The following is a 20,451-nucleotide window of genomic DNA, read 5'->3' as shown; positions in this document are numbered from 1 at the left end:
CAGTGTCTGTGGTGCAGTTCTGGGTTATGTAAAGTCTAGAGTGTGGCTGTGACAGAGGTTACTCAAGTGCATAGAAGTGAAAGTACATAGAAATAGAGGAAGTCAAGAAGGCTTTGGGACTGGCCAAGTCATCCCCATGAACACAGACATCCCTAAGTCAATGGTAGGACCAGGAGGAGAGAGGAGGACATGGCGAACCTCCTTAGTGAATGTCAGGGAGGAGCATGGGGGCCAAGACCTCAGTGAATGGGTAAAGAGAGACAAGGAATCAGTGCTGGCAGTGAAAAGGAGGACATAAACCTCAAAGGAAATGATCAACGCAGATAAAGATACAACTACCCCATTCTCATAGCCCTGTGGTGTCTGAGAATGGAAAAACAGACAGGCTTCTCTTGTGAGTGCTGAGAGGAGATTATTCCCTTGGGAAAGACAGGTTTTCATTAAAGCCAGTTAAGGTCGAGGATTTAGTAAAGAGATATTTACGGTCTTAATGAAGAGATTTAGTATTCAGTAAAGAGATAAAAGATGTGGTGATTTATCTATAAGGAATAGAAGCTGGGTTGTTTGGGAGTGCAGCAAAGAGGAAGGAATCAGGGTAATGGGGCGTATGGCCCACTGGAGGCCACGTGGCTTGGGCTTAACTGGTCGCAAGGTTACAGCTGGGGACTCTGGTGGGGAACAGCTGGTAGCTCTGAGGCTAGACCATGAACGCTCGTTAGGTTCTCTAGGGAGGCTGTGCGTGACTTCCCCCAGTATTCCAAATAAACCAGGGATGCAAAACTGCCTTGGGCCTCAAGAAAGCTTAACTCAGTGGGTCACCGTATAAGGCCTGGTGCTCTGACGGCCCCATGGGGGAGCCCAGACAGGCCTGCACCCCGCAGTCCATCCTCTGGACCTTTATACCTATTCTGTAAAGCCTCTCTCAAGATAGGTGGGTGGCCAGGCCCCTGTCAGATGGTAAAGATAGAGATTCACAGACTTCTGGTGCATAAGAGAAATATAGTGAATGAGGAAGTGTCTCTCCAAAGACAAATGCAAAACCAGCCACAGGGCCGGAGGGGTTAGGAGGAAGAGCTATTTATGCAGTTCTTCTCGTGTACCAGCAAGCCACAGTCATGTGTTTTACACATTACCCCATGAGGTAATAAGGGTAAGTGTCACATCCATTTAATAGATGAGAGGATGGAAACCTGGTGAGGTAAACTCACAATCAAATACTACAAAATGAGCAAACCAGAGTTCAAAACTAGGTATTCTGAGCTCTGAAGTCCCTGTTTTTTCCACCACTACGTGTTGTCTCCAGCTCAGTGAGTGCTTAAGCGGTCCTCCCTCCATTTTAGCTTTCTAGATTTCCAGCGACCAATGGTCCCAGTCACGTGTGAGACAGCATCGCATAATGGTTCAGACCATAGACTCCAGGGCCCGATGACCTGGATTGGAGTCCCATCGCTGTAGTATATTTCCTGGGTGACTGGCACACATCACTTCCTTCAGTGTCCTCATCTGTGAAATGGTTGTAATAACAGTACCTGTCTCATAGAGTTGTTGTAAGGATTAAATAACTCAGTACTTGTAAAGCACTTAGAACCCTGGCACAGAGTAAGTGTTTTGGAAGTGCATGTTACATGTAAGATAGAATTTAAAGTCGTTAGATTGACCGTGAGGGTCAAAGTAACACAAAAGGGACAAAATGAAGTATTGCCACTTGAAACGTATTTCTGCTCCTGACAGGATGGACTCAACTTTGGTTGGTCAGATGGGAAACATCTTCAGTTTAGTCGCTGGGCTGAAAATAATGAACAACTCGAAGACTGTGTAATATTAGACACTGATGGATTCTGGAAAACATCTGACTGCAATCGTAATCAACCGGGTGCGATTTGCTACTACCCAGGAAGTACATGATTTCAAATATTTTAATTCCTAAATTAGTATAGTCTCATGAGTAGCAGATTTTAGGGGAGTGATTTTGTAAAATCTGGTTTTGAAATAGTAAAGAAACTATAATCATGTCCTTTTACATGATTATGAACATGTGGAATTTTGTATTCAAGTAGAATTATTATATATGAAATATTTTGTCATTAATTTATTTCAGGAATATTTTAGGTTCATTTTTGTCAGTTGACAATGGTAATTGACATTTTAGTTTTAAGTCTCCCTTAGCTTCATTGTATTTATTTTGTGTTTATAGTCTCATAGAAATCTTATACTTGTGGGAATCCTTTTATAATTCTTGTCATTGACAACTAACATTTCTTTTATGAGTCACTGTTAAGATTTATTTGGTTGTGAGTAGTAGGAACCAGCTCAAGCTAGTTTAAACCCAAAGGACAATTTAGATCCTCAGCTATGGGGATACAGGGGAGCCTCATAAGGAATGGGAATCAGAAACTTGATGGGAACCAGGGACCCAGAGATAGTGCCTTCCATCTGTCCTTTCTGTTTCTGTCTGTGCATCTGCACTCTCCTGTTTGTATACTCTCTTCTTCTCTTTGCACATGGTAAAATATGGTGGCTCTGTGGCTTTTAATTACAGCCATAACTGGACAAGATCTGATGATCTCTGAATTCCATTTTTCGAATTATTAGAGAGAATCTGACGGACTCAGCTTGAGTCACGTATGCAATCTTTAGTGGTTTTACAATTGCCAGGAGCCCACATATGTGGGTTTGTGTTAGAAGACAAGGGGAGTTGTCGTGAGCAAGGAGAGATGTTGAATGGCTTCTACTACATATTATATCAGTTTGATTGGCTTGGAGTAGAGCATGTCTGTATTTACTCTTCTGGAGTGTAGGGTCTTTTCATAAAATATGGGGGGAACCATATTCAGATTTTCTAGATGTCAGATTTTGAATTATTTGTTTGCTTTGGTTAAAGCAATAGCCTATCTAGAACATCAAGTATTTCATTAAAATTTACCTTTAAAACTAAAGAAGATATCAATAACCAGAAACTTGAAGATGAATTTTCAAAGTGCTAGGTGCCTATTATCAATAGGTTTGTAGCATTCTGAGATGGCTCCTTGTATTTAAAGTTTGTTGACGCAGGAAGACAGAAACTTCAATTAAGCTAATAGCACCTCTTTTTTTACATTCTCCTAGTCACTCCACAGCATGGCAAAGAAAACTATGTTAAATATTTCCTTCCTACAGAAGGAAAGTTACCCAGTTAGGAGATCACATTACAGTTCAGTATAAACAGAACAAGCATCACCAGGCTATAATTTCTTGGCTTCCTGAATATTTCCTACAAATCAAACCTAATGACTGTGAACAGGATTTAACATTTATATCTGAAATTTACAGTCTTACCATGATTCTTTTCCTAGATGCAACTGAAAAAGAGGTCAAAGCAGTAAACAGTGTTCAGTGTCCATCTCCTGTTCTAAATACTCCGTGGATACCATTTCAGAACTGTTGTTATAATTTCATGATAGCAAAGAATAGATATGTGGTACCAACACAAGATGAAGCTCATTCTAAATGCCAGAAACTGAGTAAGTATATTACATGGCCATTTATATTACATATGTCATTAAAAAACAAATCTCACCTGAGTGTTTTATAAGTATTTCTAAATAGCGCTAGCAATTAGATCTCAAAAATACTCATCTCCTAAATTCTACCTTATCAACAACAAAGTATTAATGGACCTATAAACTTTGTGGAAAGTTCCTATGGAAAATACCAAACCATTATTGCCCAAAAATACACTCTGTAGAACACTTGTCTTGAGAGATACTCTACAAAAAAGGATCCTTAGAAAAAGAATAAGGCTGAGAAACACTACACATCACTTTCTGTTAGACATTATCAAATGTACATTAGCACATACTTTAACAAATACCAGCATAAAGGAGCTAATTTAACTTTGTTTTAACCAATGTTTGCATTTTTTGTCTACTAAGCCCTCTTTTAAACAGGAACTTCTGTTAATTTCCTGAGTAACACACATTAGGAAATGCTAAACATTTTAGGCTCTAATATAAGAGTGATCTATAAGGAAAAAGATCTTACAGACCTCCCACAGGGTTCTATTTATTATAGTCTTTGACAATGTTCATTAATATAGATGGATTTGTACCAACTCAAAATAAGCTTTAAATGGGGAAAAGTGAAGTAAATCAATGTTTTAAATTCTCCACTCACCTACTAGTTTTCCACTATTCTATATAACCAAATTTAACTTCAAAATGTTTGAAAACTTTTTAACCCTATGCATTTCAGTACAAAAAGGTAATTTTAGTTTACATGTTTTCATGATACTATCATGTTTACATGTACTATTGCTTAAGTTCTAGAGTGCATTAAACTGGGAAATAAAAATTTCTAAATCTATCAAACAAAATATAGATAAGTCATTATTAAAATTATTGACTACTTTTATTTCACAGATCCCAAGTCACATATTCTGAGTATTCGAGATGAAAAAGAGAATAACTTTGTTCTTGAGCAACTTTTGTACTTCAATAATATGGCTTCATGGATCATGTTAGGTATGACTTATGAAAGTAAGTTCTAAATCTTCTGGTTTTCTCTACTTATATTCATACTTCATTTTAAACTATTTGTTTATGAAGCTATAAAAGTATTGCTCTTCAGAGTATATGTTTATCAACTTATAAAATTATAATTACGCACTTAGCATAACTTATATAAATACCAAAACAGTTTTTGTGTCTCTGCTCCATTAAAATGCCTTTGTTGCCTAGCCTAGAGTGAAATGGTGAAAAATAACTTCCTTTCTCCACTCTCCCTTCTAGCAACTCAAGACTAACCAAAAATGACCGCCCTGCCATATAAATCGCAGTACTTACTCTGTATCCCTACTGTGTGGGATTACTGAGAACAGAACTACCTTCTACTAATGTTGTACCTTTGGGTTTATACCGTTGGCAAGGGGTATACATTAGAAAAATGAGACACATAATGTGACAATTGGATAGGATATTTGAAATTGGGACTAAATACCACAAACCCAGTGTAGAAGTGCTTGCTATGAAATTTTTTAAAATGCCAATTCTAATAGTAGGGGAAATTAGACCAATTTAGAAAGCTACTCAATTAGAGATGTATTTAGAAGTTTTAGAAATAGGAAAAAGGCAATCAAATGCATCAGAAGCATACATGTACCTCAAAATCAGCTTAATAAGGGGCACAGGACAGTGATAGGGGTAGGGTAAGCAAAGAAACTAAGTACCTCAAATCCGACCATTTATAAAATAGCCTCTTTGCTATCTAAACTGTCTCAGAGTTGCTAAGGTCTGTCTGAAATGTTTATGGCTTGCAGATGAGTTAGTGGAAATTAAGCCATCAAGCAATAGGTAAGACTTGGGCTGCCAATTGAAGATGAGTCCATCATAGTAGGATTTAATTGCCCAAATCTTTTCTCCAATGACATTTGAGTACGCTTAAATTTAGAAATGGAAAAAAAAAAGAGAGAGAGAGAAACTGGGTAAAAAGTTCCCAGGTTTTACCTGAAAGTCACTGAAGAAATAGTGGTCTGGGATGGAGCAGTGGAGACCACACCCAGGATATAGCTAGATATTTCAATTGTTACCCCTGATATATATTTTGTAGTTATTTTATCAGACAACTGAAAACATGTTCTGTCTTCTGAAAAGATTTCACATCTGTAGACTTCCTTTTAGTCATCTTAACTTCTTTTAGAAAATGTGTAAGAAACAAAATTTCTATTAAAATATATAGACATATGAGCGACATAGAAATATGGTTCAAGCAAAAAAAAAGTTTGGTTTAAATCAAATTCTTACTGGCTTAATTTACATATATAGGTTTTTTTATTACCTCAATATACTGAAATAATATTTAACCATATGTACTACGTATACAAAGGATTTTGTTTTTTTAAAAGTTCTGGCTTTTTAAAGTAGGATCATGAACTGATATTTCTAAGAGAAGCCACATGTTAACTGAAAGATTTCAAGCCAAGTGAAAAAGTGACCCTTTCATACAGCACTTTAGAAATACACAGCACTGCTTGACAGATTCACCAGAAAACTGTGACTTTTACAATTGAAGAGAGGAAAAGAGGGACCAGGAGACAGAGACATGAGCTGATACAAAGCAGCAAACAAGAGCCCAGTCATGTGTAGTATTTCTAGTGGGTCACTGATGCAGGCAGAAATTCAGGTATAATGCCAAACGCTGATTACCAGTGTTATCAGTGAAAGGTAGAAATAACCAGGACAACAAGGGATATATATAGGTAATAGTGGCATCACTTTTCTTATCAATTCATAATTTTAATACGCCTAGGAACTTGTTTTTCCAAAAACTTTAATGAAGTATATGGACATACCATACAATTCAGTCATTTAAGGTGTACAGCTGAATGGCTTTTATAGTCACAGAGCTGTGCCACCATCACTATGGCAGAAAGAAACATCACACTCAGTAGTAGTCTCTCCTCAGTCCCTACCCCTCTCCCAACCCCCAACAATCAGTGATCTCTTTTCTTTCTCGAGAGATTGCTCATTTTAGACATTTCATATAAATGAGATAGAGTAACTGATTTGTGTGAATGTGTTTGACTGGCTTTTTCCACATAGCCTAATGGTTTTAAGGTTTAGGCATGTAGCACTGTAGCATGTATCAGTATATCTTTCCTTTTTATGGCTGAATAATATTGCACTGTATGGATATATACCACACTTTATCCATTTATCAGTTGATGGGTATATTAGGTTGTTTCGACTTTTTGTGTTTATTATGAAAAATGCTGCTATGAAAATTCATGTACAAGTTTGTATGTGGGCATATGTTTTCATTCCTCTTGGGTATATATTTAGGAGCAGAACTGCTAAGCCTTTTGGATCTGACAAACTATTTTCCAGAGCTGGTGTGCCATTTTCCACTGAGGGATACAGTTTCTCCATATCTATGCCAACACTTGTTTTTATCTGTCCTTTTGATTATAGCTATCTCAGTGGGTATGAAGTGGTAGCTCATTTTGAGGTTTTTATTTCATTTCCTTGATGATTAATGATATTAAGCATAATTTCATGTGCTTATTGGCTATTTGTATATCATCTTTGGAGATATCTCTATTCAGATCCTTTGCCCATCTGTAAATTATTTGTTTTTTTATTATTGAGCTGCACATATTCTTTATATATTCTGGATATAAGTCCCTTGTCAAATAAATTATTTGTAAATATTTTCTCCCATCTCTTTGAGAGTATAATTTGTTACACAAAGTTTTTCATTCTAATGGAGCCCAATTTATCTAAGAATGCTTTAAATACCCCAGGGTCATGGAGACATACTCCTGTGTTTTCTTCTAAGAGTTTTATAGTTTTAGCTCTTAGATTTAGGTCTCTGGTCTCTTTTTGAGTTATTTTTGTATGGGGTGGAAGGAAAGGGTCCAATTTCACTTTTTTGCATGTAGATATTCTGTTGTCACAGAAACTAATCTTTCCTTACTGAATTATCTCAGCACCCTTATCAAAATTCAGTTAACATAAATGCACACAATTGTGCATGGTTTAGAGAAGAGATTTCTATCAGTAGTTTTATAATATATTACTTATTTTTTATTAAATAGTTACATTCATTTACATTACAAGTAAACATTATATGTAGGAGAAATGACTATTTGATGGGAAAAAAATAACAAAATGTAAAGTTATTGTAGGATGGTGGAACTATCCTACAATAATATCCAAAAATAATAACCATTAATTTTCTTGTCTATACTCTGTACCTTCCAAATTAAAAATAAGCATGATTTACTGTTATAATCAGAAAATATTTTAGAGGGATATACATAATCATACAATCTCTAGAAGATGGGAAAATGAAAAGAAAATTAACGTTGAATTTGAAATATTAACCTCTTAACTGTAATTCAAGTCTTGACTTAACTTCTAAGCTTAGAAAAAATACTTCTTCTCTAGATAATTCTCTTTTGTGGTCTGATAAGACCATGCTATCATATACACACTGGAGAGAAGGAAGACCAGCTATAAAAAATGGCAAGTTTTTTGCTGGCTTGAGTACGGATGGCTTCTGGGATATTCAAACCTATCATGCTATTGAAGAAATACTTTACTATTACCAGAACAGCATTCTTGCTTGTAAAATTGAAATGGGTAAGTATTCTAATGTAGAGATTCCACTCTGGGAAAAGAGACAGTAAGACCATTAGCTCCACTAGTGGGAATCATGCAATTGTATTTTTTCAGTGCCTCCTCTGTTCTATGTATTTGGTTCTAAGAGAGGTACTACAGAAATTTACAAAGGAAAAAGACATGATCTCTAGTGTGATGGTCTTGATTTCAGGGAGTGAAATGTACTGGTGGATTTTATATTCATTAGTTATAATAAACTTATTTTTAAAGTAAAAAAATGTACTTGTGGGACAACATTAAATTCTTGCATTGTTTGATGTAGGTCATTCTTAGGTTATTTGGTACAGGCTTAAATTTGTTGGTAAGTCAAAATAATCAATGAAAACAGGAGTAATGAAAATAAGGAATGCATCGAGGAGCAGGTAAAGCTTGGTCGAGCCTTGAAGAATGGACAAGATTTTTATAAATAAAAAGTGTTTGGACATTCCATGCTTTGGATATCTTTCAACATCTTTATTCCCTAAATAAATCTATTTTTAAATGCATGTCAGTTTTAAACATTTCACAGTTTAAAAACAATTACTATGGCCTCTGCTCCAAGCCCTCTGCTAACATGCAGCCTATCACAGTCACATCCAAGTTGATCTTCTCTCTTCATAATACTGCAGAATAACCTCTCAAAGCTTCATTTCCATCAACAGTCTCCAGGGATCCCTATATGAATTACTTTGAGTCCATTTAGTTTTTGATATTTTGTAGAAACTAGTGCCTATTCTAAAATTCTAGGCATTCTCTCAACCCCCACTTTTTTCCCATTCTTTGCTCAGTAAGGATCTTTTACTGTCAGGCTGATCTGTTAATTGTCGCATGTATGATGTGTGACATCCTCATTTGTACCTTCATTTATATTTGTTTCCTGCCAAGAAGTCTTCCACCTTCTTTATTTTTTTTTACATCTTTAATAAATTTTTCATTTTAGAACAGTTTTAGGTTTACAGAAAAGTTGTAAACATAGGACAGAGAGTTCCTATATACACCATAACCAGTGTCCCCTATTGTGGACATCTTACATTATTATAGTACATTTGTCACAACTAACAAATATTGAAAGATTAAGATTATTTTTAGCTGAAGTCCATACATTACTCAGATTTCTTTAGTTTTTGCTTAATGTCCTTTTTCTCTCCAGGATTCCATCTGGGATTCCACGTTACATTTAGTCACCATGACTCCTTAGGTTCCTCTTGGCTGTGAAGGTTTTCAAACTTTTCTTGCTTTTTGATGACCTTGCCAGTTCTGAGGAGAACTCGCCATGTGTTCTGTAGAATGCCCCCAGTTTGGGTTGGCTGTTTTTCTCATGATTAAACTGGGGTTTTGGGTCTGTGGTTTTGGGAAATTTCCATCACATCATATGAAGGGTATATGCTGTCAACATGACTTATCATTGTTGCTGTTAACCATGACCATCAGGCATTAGGTAATGTCTGCACACTTTCTCCATTACGAAGTTACTTTCTTCCCTCTTTCCATACTGTTCTCTTTGTAAGGAAGGCCCATCAGGCCACCAATGTACAGAGTGGAGAGTTATTTTCCGCCTTCCTCAGGGGAGAGTATCTACATAAATTACTTGTATTTCTATTGCACAGACATTTGCCTATTCTCCCCATTTTTAAATGTATTCAGTCATTTATTTATATCAATATGGGCTCATGGTTATTTATTTTATACTTGGGATTATAACATGGTATATACTACAGTATTTAGTGTTTGGCTCAAAATGTTCCGGCTTTGGCTGTTGGGAGCTCTTTGGCTTGGCTCCTGAGTCCCTTTGAAATGCCCTCATCATGTGATTTTGTTTCTGTTGTTTGTTTGTTTGCTTATTTTTAGCTTACTTTCTGGTTATCTTATTTCTTTTTAGTCCTGATTTCAGTTAACCTAAACTCTGGAAGTTTGATTTATTAAGCAGGCTTTCTGACTCCCTTAATGCTCCTCTAGTCAGTCACACGTATCCTAGTGGTTCATTGTTTTGCCCTCATTTCAGGTGTTGTTTTCTGTCCCCAACTAATAATGTGAGCTACTTAAATGAAAGACAGTGTTTATGCCTTTTTAAAAATCAACCAGACAACTGTAACATTAAGAGCCTGTTATAAGTACCATGACAAAAGAAAAATAAAGTACACTTTGGCTTCCTTTATTAATGAGAAACTCAGATACCGAAAATAGGTATTTTAAGTAATTTAAACTTTATCACTTAACACTTCTAATTTAAATATTATAGTTGACTACAAGGAGGAATATAATGCTACTCTGCCACAGTTCATTCCATATGAAGATGGTATTTATAATGTTATTCAGAAAAAGGTAACATGGTATGAAGCATTAAACATGTGTTCCCAAAGTGGAGGTCATTTAGCAAGTGTCCATGACCAAAATGGCCAGCTCTTTCTGGAAGATATCGTAAAGCGTGATGGATTTCCGCTGTGGATTGGGCTCTCAAGTCATGATGTAAGTCTCGTTATGTTCTCCAGAAACTTTCCAAATATGTCAGAGGTTTGGAAATTTGAGCTTAAAATTGTAATTCAAAGTATAACATCAGATTAAGTTCTAGGACTCCGTTGGCATAGCATATTGCTTTCTTATCTTTTCACAACATAGACCAAACAGAAAATTATATTTGTAGGGTACACTAGGGCAAAAGGCTGGGACTGCAGCTGCCTTAGACACTGCCAGGTGACGCCAAAGGCCCAGGATCTCAACAACACCTCTATCACCTATTTGGGGCAGACCAATCGGAAAGCTGGTGAAAAGGGAATAGCACAGAATGAGAAAAACTTGAGTTTCTTCTGCTAGTGGCGGGTTTTCCATTGACATGTTGGGTGAGCATGAGCAAGTTACTCCACCTTTTTGCAAGTTTATTTCCTCATTTGTAAAATTGGGGTGATAATATTTTCCTTAATATAGGATTACAGTTAAGGTTAACAAAGTTTATGTAAGGGGCCAAGTAAAAGTCTTAATGTTAGGACAAATGAATGTATATTTTCTTCCCACTTTCCCCTTAGAAATTAGCACCGTTTGAGAATAATCTTCTGCTGGTAAACACATCTTTTGTGCCACTATTCAAATCCTATTAATTAGTATGTTTATGTACCTATAATACTGTCTGGTGTACACGAAAATAAACGTCTATCGAGATTAGAACTGAAGGTCTAATTTAAATAATCTTTATAATAAAGTGGGGAACATAGAAGAAAGGATAGCAAATTAGGATTACAGAATAAAGGAAAAATCAAAAGTAATCTTCTCAAATGAGTTTCAGAATAATATGAAGGCTCAGATTGTAAATCTGTAATTGTTACAAATAGAAGCCATTTGTACATCATTAAATTTCAAGTGTTCTATAAACTCTTCCTTAAAATATATATAAATCTGGAGACAGAGTATAGTAACTGTCTCTAAATTTAAAGTGTTATTTAAATAGTGCCAGAGCAAATGTCTAAAATTAATGCATCAATAGTAAGTATGTGATTTTACAAACAAGTGTGGACCTGCAGCACTTGTAAGCAAATAATTAACACTCTATTCCAAGATATCTTAAAGTATGTATGTTTTTCTTAGTGTTGTTTGTGAAGTCATACGTCTGGGTACTGGTTCTCTCTCTTATTCCTAAAACAGGGAAGTGAATCAAGTTTTGAATGGTCTGATGGCAGTGCATTTGACTACCTCCCATGGAAAGATGATAAATCTTCTGGAAACTGTGTTGTTGTGGATCCAAAGGGTATTTGGAAACACGAAATATGCACGTCTGTCAAGGATGGTGCTCTTTGTTATAAACCGACAAAGCGTAAGACTTGATTTCGAATAACTATATATTTACTAAATTGTGACACTTGTTTTATGAACATGATTGAATATTTAGAAGTTTTAAATAAGGTTTATTCACAAATTCTATCAAAATAATTTTGATACTTTGTGAAGAGAAGCAAATACTGTATACCCATTCAGGAAATTTGTTCCCAAAGATTTTCAGTTGTTATATCACTAGGTAAGTTTCACTCTAGAATTTGCAAATTTTAATTTCACTTAGCAATGTATTTCAAAAGCTGAGATGCTCCTTTTGAGAAAGGATTCCACAACACATAAATTTGGGAAATACGTCAGGTGATTTATCATATTGATGGCTCTGAGAGTTTCTTTAGTAAAGAAATCCATTTACTTTATGTAACTTAGCATTTTCCAAACTTATATGATCCTTAAGATCTAAGTAAAGAGTCCTTGCATCAGGAGCTGGATTTGGGGGGCGTCCCTAATGGGTGGACCTTGAAGAAGAACACAGGGACTTAAACCATACAGGTGCTGGATAGGCTAAGAGACAGTGGCAGGTTAGGTCTCTGAAGCTCCTGGTTCTCAGTGTTCCCATGTTTTCCTGCTCCAAGAATCATCAAGAGAAGATACAACATTTGGAATTGGACATATTCAGCAAAAGAAAATATGAAAACCTTATCTAGGAAAACAAGTGAATAAAAAAGGGGGAATGATAGATACAAAGAATGAGGAATAAAGACACGATCAAGGACTGACATCTCAGTTGTTAAGTATAGAAAATTAATCTTCTGGAAAAACACTTGGAATACATGAGGAATATGACAAGGCATGCAGAAATGGAGAGCACATCACAGGATGGAGGAGAAGGTCAACACAATCAAACACAAACTCAGTACCGTGCTGGGCTGAATTCATGTCCACCCAGAACCTCACTATGTGACCTTACTTAGAAATAGTCTTCGCAGATATAATTAGTTAAGATGAGGTGATGCTTGATTAAGACAGGCCTGAATCCAATGACAAGTATCATTATAAGAGGAAAAACACTGACACAGAGGATGAAGACCTTTTGATGACAGAGACAAGACTGTAGTGTGCAAGCTGCAAGCTGAGGACTGCCAGCAGCCACCCGAAACTGTGAGACGCACAGGAAACATATTCGCCCCCAGAGCCTCCAACAGGAACCAGTCCTGCTGACAGCTTTTTTTCCCCTGACTTTTGGCCTCCAGAACTGTGAGAGAACAAATTTCTGTTGTTTTAAGCCACTCACTTTGTGGGAATTTACTATGTCAGCCCTGAGAAACAAATACAAGAGCAAACTTTAAAAACTAGGTCTTCACAAAAAGAAAATAGCAAGCTTGACGAGGATGTGGAGAAACAAGCACATTTCTTGTCCTTGTTTATGGGAATATGAAGTGGTCTGTGGCCAGGTGAACAATGGCATGGTGATTCCAAAAAAATTTAACTTAGAACTACCATACTATCCATCAGTTCCACTTCTGGGTATATACCCAAAAGAAGAAAAAGTAGGGATTTGAGCAGATAATTGTATAACCACGTTCACAGTAGCAGCATTATTTGCAATATCCAAAAGGTAGAAGCGACCTATGTTGTCCCCTGCAGACAAATGGGTAAGTGAAATCTAGTATGTACATACTATAGAATGTTTATTCAGCCTTAACACAGGAAGGAATTTTCACACATAACACAACATGAATGAACCTTGAAGACATGCGAAGTGAAGTGAAGTCGGTCACAAAGAGACAAATACTATGTGATTCCACTTTGTAAACAAATGGCCAAAGTTTCACTTGTGGGGATGATTTTTAAAAGTAGTTCTTTTGATGGCAAGTTAAAACAAAGGAATCCAAGGAAAGAAGGAATTCACATTATTATTTCAAAGTAGTAATAGGCCTGCCCAAACTATCTTTGCTTCTTTTTTTATTCTTCTTTTTCTATTCTGCTTTCTAATTGTTTTTATTTTAATCTAAATGCATGTGAGAGTGCTAAGGATTTTCTTCTACTTTTTAAGTTTTAAAAAAGTATCCCCAAAAAGCTAATTAGAATGTAGACCTTGAAATATGGGCTGCTGCTTTCTCTGTTGTGTATGTTGAGCTCCCACACCTTTAGATACGGACATTAAATGAGATTTTAAAAGTCAGTCGTTTTTTCTGTACATTTTTACAGTTATGTCTAACATTTTTACAGCTAAAAAGGTGTCCTCTCATTTATACTCATCAAGATGTCCAGCAATAAAAGGGAATGGGTCACAGTGGGTCCGGTACAAGGACCACTGTTACGCATCTGACCAGGCATTACACAGTTTCTCAGAAGCCACACAGTTCTGTTCAAAACTTGGTGAGTTGAAATTGCTTTTCTTTGACTCAATAATTTAATCATTGGAACTTTTCTTAGGAAATAATTTGAAAACATAATTATATTTTTAAAGCATTCACTGTTTGTAATCTAGCATTATAGCCTAAATGCCCAGTCATGGGAAATGGTTAGTATTTTATGACATATGAGCTCAGTGGAATATTGGAATAGCCATTAATAATGAACACTTGGAGAACAAGTACATGGGAAATTAAAAGTAAGCGGGAAGAAACTGAATAAAAAATTGCTAAGTGAACCATGAGGTGAAAATACTGACAGATGAAACTGTGTTAAATATATCTAGATACGCTTAGGTGAAGGGATTAAGAGGTAAATTTTTTGTAAAGTTGGTTAAGTAGTAAATACAAAATTATAGATTTTCCATTACTTAGTAATTAGTAAGGTTGGCTTGAACAGGGTAACAAAAATCAAAGGAGTCGGGTGGTTCATCCATTCCGCAGTAGGGGGGCCCACAGCCTCTGCACACCAGGAGGAGCAGGACTTTGTCTCCAGATTTAACTGTTATACAAAGAGCAGCAATAATAGGGTCTCTCCCTTATAAATCCGGCCTACAGTCAAACTGTGGAATGACTTCTAGGGAGACCACCTAGAGTATTTCAAAGACCTGCATCTTTGGGTAGCAATTTAGCCAGGCAGATGGCATTTCTCTCATTTATTTTGCTGTTGAGATACTTGACTGATTTAAAAATATCCGTAAGGCTCAACTACAAAATGGGTACTTTTGTGTGAGAACTGTTGTGTGCTAGACATGTATACATATATATATACACACACACATGATGGGGACTATTGTGAGCTATAGACATGTTCTAAAAGTCTGAAGCCTCTTGGTCCTAAAGAAGAAAACAGAGAGGTTTACTGTCATTGTAATGTAGGGGTTAAATACTTTAGTTTTAGAGGCAGACAGGTCTGGGTTCATATCACAGCTCCCACACTTACAAGATGAGTAACAACTACTATTGTTTCTCTTTTCTCATTTCAACAGTGAGCATGAAAATAATACTTACGTCAAAAGTTGAGTAAAGGTTGGGTTATTGTAGGAATGAATGACATGAGATAATGCAGGTAAATGGAGCACGATGCCTGCACAGAGCATTCACAGTGATTACTAGTAGAAAGGCTGAGATTGACTTTCTAGTTCTATAACTGGCTAGCTGTGTCAACCTGGCTGGTTTTCTTAATTTCCTTGAGCCTCAGTTTCTTCATCTGTAAAACAGTGATCATACCTTCCCCTACAGGATTAACTAATATTAAACAAAGTCACACAGAAAGCACCAGGACATCCTATGAAGGAATAAAGGTTTTCCTTTGCCCTTCTTAAAATAGACCCTCCACCCCCACAACAAAAGGAATGCTTTAGTTCAGGTATGGACAGACTAGTTGCTATTGCAGACTGCTCAGTTCCACTTAGGATTGATTTCTGAAACTATTATTATTTTATCTCTATCTCTTGCTTGAGGCTGGTGATAACACTATTTTCTCTGTGCATTTAGGGCAACCTGTCAAACTTCAGAAACACTCATTCAGTGCCATACCATATTTAGGAACTTACAATGGGCATGACCAAGAACGCTTAAGTATAAAATATTAAGAGGAAGGCTAATGCTCCCCAGTATCCCAAACCTGTTTGCTTTGACTTTCATTCTAACAGAAGCAAATTTAAGCTGAGCTGTTATTCAGAAATGGCTGTTGAGGCGAATGTGCTGAAAATCTGTAGGGGGACACGTCTTTCTATTGTTACATACCCTATTCCTTATGACTAGCTGTTCAAACACAAAGGTCTCACTGGTTAGGCAGTTCCAAGGTCAAAAAATATAACCGGTAAACATTTTAAGGAAATGTAAATTTTCAATATACAGTTTCAATCTAGAAATACTTCTTTTTTGGGAAGCTCTTAATGCTACACTTGAAAAAAATCTGACATCGATATCAGATTTTAAAAGCATTCTATGTGTAAAGCTTGAATTTTCCACTTCCCTAGTTGCATAAAGCTAATTACTTGGGGGTTTGTTTTCCAACAGATGATTCTGCAACTATTGTAACTATAGAGGGTGAGGATGAGAATAAATTCGTGAGTAGACTGATGAGGGAAAATAATAATATTACCATGAGAGTTTGGCTTGGATTATCTCAACAGTCTGCTGGTAAGTGACATATCTCTGTGTACAGCGTGCAAAGAGAGTTGTAACTTGTCCTAACTTCCAAGTCAGCCGTGCTAAAAATTGTCAAGTGGTGGCTAATTCAAATGTTTCTCGATGATGAATAAGTTAGGTCTGCTGGTTGTTTTAGAGGCTTACGAATTCGTAATGAATGAGTGAGTGACATATTAGTAATGATGGAAAGCAATAATGAAATAGAAGTCAGGTTAAATCAACTGGAGTTCTTCTAAAAGCTTAAGTTACTTGGATCAACGGGATACTTTTCTTCCCGCTACGGTGTGCAGTAGCAGAGAGCTAGGGGCTTACTGCCCTTAGAGACCCAAGGGTCTGCCACCTGTTTTTGCAGCTTGTAACTGTTATTCAGTAAGTTCTCTTGTTGTTTGTTCTCTTCCCTCTTGAAACATTTTTACCATAAAGCAAAATTAAGTCTTAAAGTGACTTTTTTTCAAACTGGATTAGTAAAATTGCAGAAAATTGATTCAAAAAGATTTGTGGAAGAATTTTTCAATAAGACATAATAGTAATAGGGTTTGACAAAGCAAAACAGAATGAACAAACAGCAGTAGATGCATAGACACTGAGAAGTGACTAGTGGTTACCATGGAGGAGGGGTTGGGGTGGGCGGGTGGATGGGGAAGGGTGAGGGTGATAAAGGGCACAAAAATTCTCAGTCATAATATAAGTTGGTCCCAGAGATAGAAGTACGGCATGGAGAATATAGCCAATGGTTCTGTAATATCCTTCTATGTTGACAGATAGTAACTATACTTAGTGGGGGTAAGGATTTAATAATATGGGTAACTGTTAAACCACTGTGTTGTATATTTGAAACCAATATAAGATTGTATATCAATGATACCTCAATAAAAAAATAAAAATAAAAATAAAACAGGAAAAAACAAACAATAGGGTTTGAGTGAACTTGGAATTGATAAGAATGATGAATTAAGAGTACAAATTTAATAGAACAATAGGAAGTGTTTCACACTTTATGCAAAGTTGAATTCTAAATAATTGAAATAAATGTGCATTCCGATATATCAAGTACTTGTCAAAAAGTGAATGGATTCAAAACCGACCATCTAGATGAATTATAAATCGTGTTCACACTGCCACCACAAGGTGGTGGTGCCTTAGATGGAAAACAAAAGTTGAGCCTTGGTGGGTAGACCCTCCTGGACCCTTCCTCCCCAGCCAGCACATCTTTACTGAGTTTTTTTAATTGGGGGGCAAAGGAGGGAGGTACAGGGCTTTAGAAATCTATCCCTCACCTGGTAAATGCGCAAGCATTCTGCACTTTAGTTAAAACATCACATTCTGTATCAGTGCTACTAGGACTTTCTGCAAAGATAAAAAAAGTTCTAGATCTGAGCCGTTTGATACTGAGCATTTGAAATGGGACAAGTGTAACTGAAGAACTGATTTTAAAATTTTCTCAATTCTAATAAATTTCCTTTTAAAAAGCAGGCACAGCACAGTTCTAAGTAAAAGGATTGTCTGAGCTGCTTGCTTTTTTTCCCCCCAGTAACTCTGTGGCAATAAATATAGTCATACTTAATTTCTTTCTTCAGGTCAGTCTTGGAATTGGTTAGATGGATCAAAAGTGACATTTGTCAAATGGGCAAATAAAAGTAAGAATGATCATGGAAAATGTAGCATTTTATTAGCCTCAAATGAAACTTGGATAAAAGCTGAATGTTCACAGGGCTACGGAAGAGTTGTCTGCAAAGTTTCTCTGAGTAAGTACATAGCCTGTCCTTAAGGAACATTTTTGCAGAAGAGGTCAGGAAATACATGTACAATTCAATTATGTGCCAGGTTTTGTACCTGATCCTAAAGGATTTAGTCTTTAAGGTATATCGAAAAGTCCTCATCAAGTCATAGAGATTCTCTCACTTGGGAACATCAATTGTAAGAGACTACAAGTGCGTGAGATGTCTAGGACTCCCAGATGAAACTACTAAACAATTCAAACTTTGTATAAATCTTTTCTAAGAAAAATGAAAGCCACCAGAGTATTGAGGAGGTCATTTCTTCAAAATGGTCTTAAGAAGAATTTTATTCTATAGTTTGAATATGGAAAAGCTCCAAGGTCTAATTCTATAGTTAACCTTTTTTCTCCTTGTCTCTGTAAAACCCATTATTAACTGAACAGAATAAAACTGGATTTAATTACTTAAAATGTCCTGGGTATCAGCATGAAATCAAAATCTGACCTTACGTTTCATTAGGAAGGGACACATAAAATTACCATAAAAATCTTAATAACTGCGAGCTCTACATTTTCCTCAGCAACATGTTTAAAGATCTAGCATAAAAATGCCCATTTTAGTATACAAATATGAAAGATAAAACCCTAGTTCTAGGTGATCAGTATCTATATATTTGTGCATTGACTCAGCAGATACTTAGAGTGTCTGCTCTGTGTCACATCCTGCTTTGTGAGCTGGGGCACACCTGTGAACAAGGCAGAAAACATACCTGTCCTCACATCCCTTACGATCCAATGGAGGGAGATAGATAATATGTTACCAAGCAGGTCAATTTGTAAAAGAGAGGAAAATATCAAATCGTTATTAACTCTATGTGATCAATTCGAGGGGGATGGCTGCCTTAAATTAGGTTGTCAGAGAAGACGGCTAAGACCAGGAGACGTAGAAGCTGAGATGTGAAAGGCCAGCCAAGCAAAGAGCAGGGAAAGGGCACACCGGGCCGAGGAACCATTTGGATCCAGGGAAGAGTCTCAGGCTGAGCACTCGGGGAAGAGAAGGAAGGTAGGCAAGTACCACCACCTAGGGCTCTGGAAGCAAGTGTCAAGAATTTGGGTTCTACTCTGAGTGGAATGGAAAGCAACTGGAACATTCTGAGGGTGGGTGAGAGCAGGGTTAGAGTGGTGTTAAGCAAGAGTGCTGTTTAGGCATGCAGAGCTGTCCCTACGGAGATGAGATGCCCATACCCTGCTTAGTATGCAACTGGACTTACGAGGGAGAAGGGAGCTCAGCACAGAGATGGTATATAAAGCCATGGGGCAGAATGAGTCCACCTGGGCAGTAGGCAGACAAGGAATAGCTAGGAACTAAGTGAGGTCACCCTAAAGACTTAAATTGTCTTCAAGCAAATATTTACTTGGCCCTAAGTAGGTCAAACACAAAAATGTACAACTTTTAGCAATTGGCTCTTGAAGTAGTGTGGTGTATTGGGAGTGGTAGCCTCAAAAGGATTATGGGAAGGGAAAGTGAGAATAATGAAGGTGCTTTAATTTCTTTGGAAGAAAATTGCTATAGCAATGAAGAGAATTTGAACGAAAAGGAAAACGGTTGAATTTTAAAAGAAAGCACCTAAGTGATGATGAGTTTGAGTTCTACGTTAATGCGATGAAACCATCAGGTACTTTATTGTATCTAATTTGTACAGGGTTTAGATATGTGACACACAACCTAGTGTGTAATATCATTAATGATCACTTTTGTATTCTCTCCTCCAATGCCAAACCTTGCCCTACTCTAGGCCCCGATTACAGAGGGGTCGGCATCGCCTTTGCCGTGCTAAGCTTGGTAGCCCTCATCTGCGGACTGATTTGGGTCTTCTTCCAAAGGAACCATTTGCACTGGCCAGGCTTCTCTTCAGTTCGATATGAACAAGGAATGGATGAAGATGAGATTATGCTTCCATCTTTCCAAGACTAAATTCTTCTGAAAGTTTGCTGATTTGCACTAATGTCTTAGGAAAAATGAGCCATGAAAATTTTTTCCAGTGTCAGTATTTACTGTTCCAAAGTAGAAGTCTTGAGTATTTTTTCAGTTGTTTAATTGCTGTGCTGGTCTCCATGGTGAATTACCCACAAAATGCCATGTTTATAACTCTACTTAAGAGAATGGAGGGGACCTGAAGCAGGAACTAAAGTCCCAATTATTTGTATGGTAATAAGTTTAATGTGCATTTTGCTGTAAAATGTAGTTAGTAGCTAGGATATGTAT

At 36.8% G+C, this 20,451-nt stretch overlaps 1 protein-coding gene across 4 annotated transcripts in view; it reads left to right on the top strand.

Annotated features, from left to right (window-relative positions):
* LOC108384419 (CD302 antigen) overlaps positions 1-20,451 on the top strand; it is a 106,670-nt gene that overhangs the window by 54,511 nt on the left and 31,708 nt on the right. For 2 of the 4 annotated variants that reach the window (XM_073241541.1, XM_036995901.2), the window contains 10 exons: positions 1,732-1,897; positions 3,333-3,500; positions 4,398-4,514; positions 7,923-8,117; positions 10,375-10,601; positions 11,769-11,937; positions 14,127-14,276; positions 16,337-16,459; positions 18,046-18,213; positions 19,982-20,166. In XM_073241541.1, coding sequence (XP_073097642.1) covers positions 1,732-1,897; positions 3,333-3,500; positions 4,398-4,514; positions 7,923-8,117; positions 10,375-10,601; positions 11,769-11,937; positions 14,127-14,276; positions 16,337-16,459; positions 18,046-18,213; positions 19,982-20,160 — 1,662 coding nt within the window. In that variant the 3' untranslated portion in view covers positions 20,161-20,166. Of the gene's footprint in view, positions 1-1,731; positions 1,898-3,332; positions 3,501-4,397; positions 4,515-7,922; positions 8,118-10,374; positions 10,602-11,768; positions 11,938-14,126; positions 14,277-16,336; positions 16,460-18,045; positions 18,214-19,981; positions 20,167-20,451 lie in introns of those variants that run through there. The other 2 variants (XM_036995902.2, XM_036995904.2) reach the window with 2 other exon arrangements.

This window comes from Manis javanica, chromosome 7, assembly GCF_040802235.1.
Source record: "Manis javanica isolate MJ-LG chromosome 7, MJ_LKY, whole genome shotgun sequence".
Lineage (NCBI taxonomy): Eukaryota > Metazoa > Chordata > Mammalia > Pholidota > Manidae > Manis > Manis javanica.
Note: the sequence above shows the minus strand (reverse complement) of the source record. Positions and strands in the feature narration are given on the sequence as shown.